Genomic DNA, 9,337 nt, shown 5'->3' with positions numbered 1-9,337 from the left:
TTAGTTTATTGTAACCGTAGTTCGTTATAAACATATATACGCCATATATACAGCAAATGGCTTGGACCAAAAAACAGTTCGTTATATCCGCCAGTTCGTTATAAGCGTGTTCGTTATAAACGTAGTTTACTGTATGTGTATAGTGTATGAGTAGGCAGTAAATGTACATCGGAAGGGTAAATAAAAAAATTGTATTAATTTACATAGCTACTTTAATGAAGATATCTTTGTACTTAAGAATAACTGCTGTAATTTATAATAATTTAATTTAGGTATTACATAATCATAACTGTTAAGAAAGTAAGGACATTCAAGTATGTAGTGGAATGCATCGCCAACTGTTAGTTGGCACAATGTACAGACTGTCAGTATATGCACTATTTAACCAGCCTCCTCTTTCCACTGGTAATGAGTGATTACAAGTACGACATATTAATAGTAAATTAGAAGGTTGACATAAATCATTTACCAGTGTGTGTGTGTGTGTGTGTGTGTGTGTGTGTGTGTGTGTGTGTGTGTGCGCGCGCGCGCTCCAATTTCTGGTTTTAAACATGGATACAGAAAACGTACAACTTTATGTATAACAACTTGTGGTTTAATGCATATAGCGACGTTTCACTATAGATTCTTACACCGTTATCAAGCTGGAGTGATAACAACCAAGTGATGAGAGGTATATGTGCATGACATGTTGTGATAAACAGCAGATTAACATAGACAACAACCAAGTGATGAGAGGTATATGTGCATGACATGTTGTGATAAACAGCAGATTAACATAGACAACAACCAAGTGATGAGAGGTATATGTGCATGACATGTTGTGATAAACAGCAGATTAACATAGACAACAACCAAGTGATGAGAGGTATATGTGCATGACATGTTGTGATAAACAGCAGATTAACATAGACAACAACCAAGTGATGAGAGGTATATGTGCATGACATGTTGTGATAAACAGCAGATTAACATAGACAACAACCAAGTGATGAGAGGTATATGTGCATGACATGTTGTGATAAACAGCAGATTAACATAGACAACAACCGTGTGATGAGAGGTATATGTGCATGTCATGTTGTGATAAACGGCAGATTAACATAGACAACAACCGAGTGATGAGAGGTATATGTGCATGTCATGTTGTGATAAACGGCAGATTAATATAGACAACATGTAATAGAAAATAGATATATAAAAACAAAAAACGGGTGGTCAAACTCGCTGACTTGATTGATGGATGTCATCGTATCCCAATTACTTGGATCGATGCTCATGATGTCAATCACTGGGTTGTCTGGATCCGATTCGATTGTTTACAGACAGCCGAATATTGAATAGTCCTGTGTGCGGCGTTAAAAAACAAACAAACAAATAAACTTGTATCGATTATCAATCGGTTTGAGCACTTTTTACGTGATATAGCTGAAATTCGTAATCAAACTGACTGTTGGTTGGTTGGGCATATTTCACTATTTGCTATGACTCTAGTTTCGAATCCTGGTTTGCCTCGATTATGTTTCTAGATTTGTAAGCACCCCACAGGTTCTCGTGGGTTTCGCCAAAGTGAAACCTGCGTCACATTAAGCAGACACGCAGTGATATAACTGGAATACTGTTAAAAGCAGAGGTAAACCCAATTTCACTCACTCACTTATGTATAGACTAAATCAATGAAGCGGTAAATGTATGTCGGTGTACGACAGACATCCTCAACTGCAAATACAATGAACATTTCTGGAAGAATGGATACGATAATTGTTTACTCCAGTTGGGAATTCATCAAGTATCTTGCATTTGATCTAGGTAAAAACATACCTGGCTTGCGAAAAAAAATAGGAATATTTCTGGGGTCAGCCGACTGCTTTGCCATAAATATATGTTCATCAATTTCTGTTCTCTGTTTGTTATGAATCAACCATATTACATTTTATATCGTTGAAAATACTATATCCTCTAGTCATCGCGAAAAATAATTACAAATGTAAAGAGATTGACTGCATGAGGATGCCAAAAGTTTAATTTAGATTTATATATCCATTAATGACGACACCTTGCTAATGGTAGGATTATGTTGACCATTTTCCATTTGGCGTAACTTAAAAAGGCCACATCCTCAAGTATGTGGGGAAATTACCATCAAAACTATTATCGCTTCTACGAGGAAGGGGATGGAAATAGTGATGGTCGCATTCTTTTACTATTTGCTTTTTACGCATGCAGTAAGACTCGGTTTGTTTCTCCTGGTCGACCTGGTTTATCCCATCGCATTAGGCATCGATGTAAGGCACACATCCTCTAGAATGCAGGTGCATTATGTACATAGCTAAACACTATTTCTGTGAGGAGCTCGAAGGGAGGAGAGAAAATGTTGTCCGCGTTTTTCCATTTGCGATAATCAAACGCAAACGTTCAACGATGTTTCTACTTTGTTTTAGAAACGGAGTCGTGTTTATCTGGTGGCCTGGTAGCGCCCGCATCTACCAGAATCTGGTCTCCTGACTGACGCAGCTGCGCATCCATGACGGATCTCCCGAGCCACAACGTCAGCCCCTCCCCCACGGGTGTTACAACACCAAACCGGAGTTGAATGCGGAGATCTGGCAGCTGTGATTGGATGATATTAAAATATTTTATGACTGCTTCCCTAACTCCACTCTCTGGATGAACAGTCCAGGAAACAGCAGCAAGCCTGTACGAGCAAAGACTCAACCTGTGCTTTATTTCGGTTAAAAAGAACAAACTGCATTACTATTACAAATAATTTTCTTCAGACACTCAAGGTGGGACTGACCCATGCTGCTGTATCCTAGTCGTTGTCAGATCCAAGGAAGGGATGCCACGTTGAAGACATATTGTTTGTTTTAATTCCGCTTAATCCAAGCATACAAACCCATGTGAAATAGCATATAACAACGTTGATGATTTCTGTTTTGGCAGAAGGGAATTTTGGGTATGGCCGCCTGTCACAATCGTAAACAGAGAATAAGTGATCTGAAGACGTTTGGTGAGAAATCCGAAGGGTCCCGGCAGAGAATGCTGGAGAAGAAGGTCCGGACTCAGCTGGTTAAACAAACTCAGAAGGAGCAGACCCACAAAGTCCATTATGAGCGCCTGTTGAAAGAGGAGAGTGAGCTCTTGAACAGACTGAAAGAGGTAACTGGTTGCTTGCGGAGCCTTTCCTTTAGCATGCTGGCTAACAGCGGATCCCATCTTTAACAGACACACGTACATGTACACTGTCACACGAAACACACTCACTCATCTAACTCTTTCTCTCTCTCACGCTCTTGTCTTCATCTGTTTCATGCATGTTTCTTATCAACCCCACTTTTGATTTTTTGAGTTGGTTTGTCTACTCCTTCTTCTTTCTGGGGCGGTCGGGTAGCCTAGTGGTTAAAGCGTTCGCTCGTCACGCCGAAGACCCGGGTTCGATTCCCGACAAGGGTACAATGTGTGAAGCCCATTTCTGGTGTTCCCCGCCGTGATATTGCTGGAATATTGCTAAAAGCGGCGTAAAACCAAACTCACTCACTCACTCCTTCTTCTTTCTTTATTCCCTGTGTTGTTTGTCCCCACTCTCATCCCACCCAGACCTCTGATCATGCACGCCAAGAAGCGTGTGACCTGCACAAGAGTGGAAGAGTGGAAGCAAGGGGATTAAAAGAATGTACAGGACACAGTAGAGCACCCCCGTGTCTGTATCTGTCAATGCCACAGTCGTCAGACGAGCACGTCTTGACAACAAAGACTCTGAGACTGGAAACTCCAACTGACTCTTGTGTAGGTCACATGCTACTTGGCGTGTATGATCAGAGGTCTGGGTGGGATGAGTGTGGGGACAAACAACATAGGGAATAAAGAAAGAAGAAGGAGTAGACAAACCAACTCAAAAAATCAAAAGTGGGGTTGATAAAAAACATGCATGACACAGATGAAGACAGAGAGAGAAAGAGTTGGATGAGTGAGTGGGTGTGACACTGTACATGTATGTGTGGCTGTAAAAGACAGGATTCGCTGTTTCTATTCTCTGTTTACAATTGTGACAGGTGGCCATGCCCAAAATTCCCTTCTGCCAAAACAGAAATCATCAACGTTGTTACATGCTATTTCACATGGACGTGTATGCTTGGATTAAGCGGAATTAATACAACAACAAACAATATGAAGAGAGTTTCAGTCTGTAGGCAACACACCTCCTCCACATCCTGGAGATATTTCAGGCGCACCATGTGCCTCTCGGTCAGGGATTGGAGTTCCTGGCTTAGGGCCTTGTGCTCAGACACTCCTCGTCTGTTCTTAATAGACGCCAGTCTGAAAAAAGAAACATCAGTACCAATGTTCACAATACACGGTCTACGAATCATTCACTCCAAAACTCATACTGCTAGTCAGATAGTACATGAATAGAAGGAAACAATGCATACCTTTCGATAAATTGAATGGGTCCGTCCTGGGCAATCAGATCACGTGACAAGATTTGCGCATGCCTAGCCTCGCGTCCAGTGGACTTCAGGTAACGGTCAAGAAAGTGACGCAATTCACAACTCTCAAAACAGACTGAAACGGAAAACACAAGAGTTTGAGGCAAATGTGCAATGAAGTTTAAAGATGTCAGCGAACAATTATATCAAAGTCGAACATAATTTAAAACATTCATTCAAGAGTATGTGGAGCGCTCTATATAAAACGTCGGGCACTTACAGTCTTGACTGACACAATCCAACCTGGTTCGGACATCGCCACACCAACCAGCCGAGTAGCTTCTCGCCGTGAACTTGGGGGATGTCAGAACCGGATTTCATCAAGTCAATTCAAACCCGAGAAGGGTTGAGTCTGCAAACAATCCATGTAATCTGGCATGAATAGAGTAAAATCGGGACGAGCAGTTGGCACACTACAGTCAACAAAGATTTGCAATCAGTAGAATATTAGTTACTAGACACAGAACAGATATTTATTCATGAAAAAGACTTGGGCTTCTGCCCCTCGTTTAATAGATACAGCAAAAAATCAAAAATATATATTGATAATGGAGGTAGGACACGATTTCATATTTAGAAGTTCAAAAACGATAAAACAGAAATATGCAAACAATAAATAGGTACGGAAAGACGGGCAGAGACACGGACGAACAGACGGGACAGAGCATAGGGGGTCAAGTGAGTGAGTGAGTTGCGTTTTACGCCGCTTTTAACAGTATTCCAGTTATATCGCGGCGCGTCAGCTTAATGTGGGAAGAGAGCCCGAAGTGATGCAGGTCTCAGACGTTTTCCACTTCGGTGAAACCCACGAGCACGGGTATGGTGCTGACAAACCTAGAAACATAATCGGGGCGAACCGGGATTTGAACCCACAATCATAGGTTTCTGGCGTGCTAAAGGGACGCAACTCTGCACAGCGAATCGCGGCGCCTTAGACGACTGGGCCACCCGTGCCCCCTAGGGGCGTCAAGACGAAACAGACGGACAAATATGCGTGTATGGTGCCAGGCGCCCAGACAGACTTGAAAGAAGTCAGTTCCCTCTCCACACAATATACGGCGACACGGGCTACAGGGAACCCTCATGGTGCCTGGACGTCAGTCAGCCTGCAAACCGCTGTGCCGCACTGTGCTGACGTCGCGGTTACAAAAACTTATACATTGTATAAAAAGTGTTGCAACGTCTTTATTTCTTCACACAGTGTAACCAAATTGTATAACATGCAACTCGAGTTGATTGTCTTTCCAACAGTATCTAAAGTCACCGAATCCAAAAGATCTATGCACTTCCCAGCCATCGATAAAAGCGCTGGTATTATAAGTTTCCTACTTTTCCACATTATTCGTAATATGGACGCATCCGAATATGGCAAGCAAAGTCAAGTAAGCGCCCTCGTTTGAAATCTAAATGACCAATAATTCATATCATTGGCAAGTACATGTCCTAACAGTGATAGACATATTATGATATTTATGTTGAAATACACATTCACTGAGAATTCTCTGTGAGTTTTATTTACCGATTAAAAAACCCGATGAAATTGTGCGTGTTTTTGACGCCAAAACAAAATTGAAGGAAGTGGTCCTGATTAATTCATACGCAGACTGTTTCAAAGATTATGTCATAAAACGAATGACAGTTTGTAATGTATATCTTGAAGAAATCCCGATTACGTCCATGTATGACCGTCCTCTTTTATTAGTGATAAAAACAACTTCGGGGTAATTGACATCGTACATTTTCAAAGGACAAAATGTGAAAGATCGCTAAACAGCCCTAACAATACTCAAATTGACTTCTCTCAGTATTGGGCATCATTATTATTTCTTAATAATTAACAAGATTATACTAACGTAATACCCCCAAAGAGTAAGTACATGTAGATTCAATCAAAATTGTTGAAACGTTTTCATGGGCAGCAAATCTAATCAACAAACCTATTTTCGATCACTCGCAACTCGGGCGCCATATTGTTTCACTGTGACCACTAGAAAACATACATCCTCCTATCAGCTCGTATTTCGCACTTGGCTGCCTAACTTAGACCTTTGCCCAAAATATACTTGTATGGCCAGTCCATGAAATACCACTTTACACCTAGCTAGGTATGTACATGTACATGTACATTTAAGGACCACGTAATAGTTTACTTCCACTAGTTTCCCATTCCATCCCATTCTACTAAAGGAAAAGTTTGAAATAGATAATGATCGTAGGTCAATGAAAGTAATGGAATTATTTGTCATAAAAGGAAAAATATATTCTTGGTATTGAACTTCAAAAATTTAACCAGCAAAATCTTTAATAAAAATGGTTTATTATGTCTTTCCTTTTTTCTTAATTTTGGCCTAGCTAAACTACAGCTTGAAGGGAAGATATACAAATTAAAATGCTGAAAAAAACCCACAAGAATGCATTGATTTTGCTCTTAGACAAATATTTATTTAAAAATGTTTTATTTCATACTTAGGATACAAAACAAAGTAGAATCTTATTACTACAATATGTCACTGGTCGAAGTATTTGGTAATTTAGATAATGCAGAGTGAATGTGTCGGTACCAAATAACTATATAAAACATCAAAACGAAATCACATTTACACTGAAAACGTTTTGTCTTTCAGAAATTGATTATCTATATATTGTGAGTAGATCTAATTACTTTTACTGTTTATGTTATAAATTGAACCATTCGAGATTCCAATAGATAAGGCTGAAGTATTAAAAATCTAGGTTGTTTAATATTGGATCCATTTTGACAGCTTTCTCACTGTACTCAACTAAATGCATATTATTATTTTTTGAATATCAAGCCTTCAAACAGATATGAAAAGCCCATGTTAACATACCAAAATTAGAAAAACCGCGCCAAATAGTCTAACACTGTTAGTCAAATGATTAGGGGTCTCATTCACTCGTCGGTCGCCGTAGACATTTTCCAATCGTGATGTACTAGATATGCTTTCTAGTTCAATCAAAGAATATTGTTATTTGGAAAATGAAACCACGTGTATCCATTATACTACCACAACATTAGATCAGCTGTTTCATGTGACGTCATCGACGTCACAATACGCGAGGTCAAATCACGCGCACCTGTCCAGACGACAAATTCACAGCGGCGGGAAATTACCGACCGTCTATTAGCCTATTTGAATAAAATTGCAGATTGTAACGAAATAAAATTAATTTTATTCAATGCTGACATTTCAGATGACATACCAAATAAGAGTTGAAGACGTGCAATAGATTATCATACGTTAATCGAGAGCACAGTGTACATAAATAATTTGTAAATCTGATATTATTTTTTTATCTAATATCCATAGCAGAATGTTTAAAAACGAGCTATAATATTTTCCATTTTCTGAAGAGATTAAGTAATGTGTATTTGATGATATATATGCATACACAATTGGTTATCAATTATCTTCTACAATCACAGCGTGTACCATGTACATTAGACTCATGGAAAATAGTATCTCAGCAAACCAATCACAGCGCCATTATCACAGTTTCAATGAAAGGAAAAACAAATCCAAATCGAACTTAACAGCACAGCGTATCCATAAGCGGTTAATCCAAATACAAAAAGGTATTGATGTCATCATTGTAGAAGTTATGTTGATGTTTTCAGTAGTTGCACTATGTTTGTATCGCGTGTACCATCGACAGAAACGGGGGCCGAGCTACCACATGTGGAACCGACCTTGACACAATTTGTTTACAATATGGCGTCGACTCACGTTAGATGTCGTGGCCACACTTTTGAAATCTCCATTTGCGAGAAAATGTGAAACAGTTAGGGCAAGTCATTCACACGGTCAGGTAGTTTAAGCAATCACACGTGACTCTTAGTCATTTCATATAAAAAAAAGTAACAGTTATTTGTCTGAACGGGCGAGTATGTAGGACAACCGGTAAACAAGAAATCGCGGCACAGATATGATGCGAACGTGCCCTGTCGAGCACTTCGGGCTTGGCCATTCAATGTTTAGGTTTTGATCATGAACCTCCTGCCCATAAATATACATTATACCAACTTAATATTAACGATTATAGCTATCTTTCCATATCTGTGATTTGAATATTTTCTGTAAATCAGCATCATAAACAAAAAGACAATCTGCACTGTCGGTTGGTATGTAGCCTAGCGCCGTGCTAAATCGCCATGACACACAGTCGATAAACATGTGCAATACTTGAACAAAAAACTTCCGTAGCCGACAAAACGTTAGTACTCTTACGCCAATAACTGTACAGTGGGGACTAGTAAATCTTTCTGACCAGGCCGATCACATTTCTTTTTCAAATTGTCTGTCTGATATAATAATAGTTACGTGTATGTGACATGGGTGCATACTAAAAAAATGCCTTCATTCGCATGAAGTTCAACATGGCAGAAAAAGATCGAGAGGCGGGAATGATTAGGGCGATGATGGTTATGGTCTTGTTGTATCTGTGCTTTTTCTCAAGTTAAAATGAGTGAGTATGGTTTTTACCCCGCTTTTAACAATATTCCAGCAATATCACGGCGGGAACACAAGAAATGGGCTTCACACATTGTACCCATGTCCGAACTCGAACCCGGGTCTTCGGCGTGACGAGCAAACGCTTTAACCAGTAGACTACCCGACCACCCATATCAATTTAAAGCAGGTGAATCTGTGACCCATGATATTTGCATTGTCTGGTATAGAATAGCTACATTAAATCATCACCACAGTTGTACTATGGTTCTGATCAATTTGTTGATTGAACCTTTAAAGGAATAGCTGCATTAAGAGCTCACTTCTCACAGATTGCGTGAACACGTACAGTCCGAAAAAGTACGAAAATGTTCTTGCCGA

At 39.7% G+C, this 9,337-nt stretch overlaps 1 protein-coding gene across 1 annotated transcript in view; it reads left to right on the top strand.

Moving 5' to 3' along the window:
* Positions 1-2,958: 2,958 nt before the first annotated feature.
* Positions 2,959-9,337, top strand: part of LOC139446477 (uncharacterized) — a 25,816-nt gene continuing 19,437 nt past the window's right edge. The window contains exon 1 of the mRNA XM_071227788.1: positions 2,959-3,133. Coding sequence (XP_071083889.1) covers positions 2,959-3,133 — 175 coding nt within the window. The remainder of the gene's footprint in view (positions 3,134-9,337) is intronic.

The sequence above is a fragment of the Haliotis cracherodii genome, unplaced genomic scaffold (assembly GCF_022045235.1).
Source record: "Haliotis cracherodii isolate W230 unplaced genomic scaffold, xgHalCrac1.p SCAF_6, whole genome shotgun sequence".
NCBI classification, from domain to species: domain Eukaryota; kingdom Metazoa; phylum Mollusca; class Gastropoda; order Lepetellida; family Haliotidae; genus Haliotis; species Haliotis cracherodii.
Note: the sequence above shows the minus strand (reverse complement) of the source record. Positions and strands in the feature narration are given on the sequence as shown.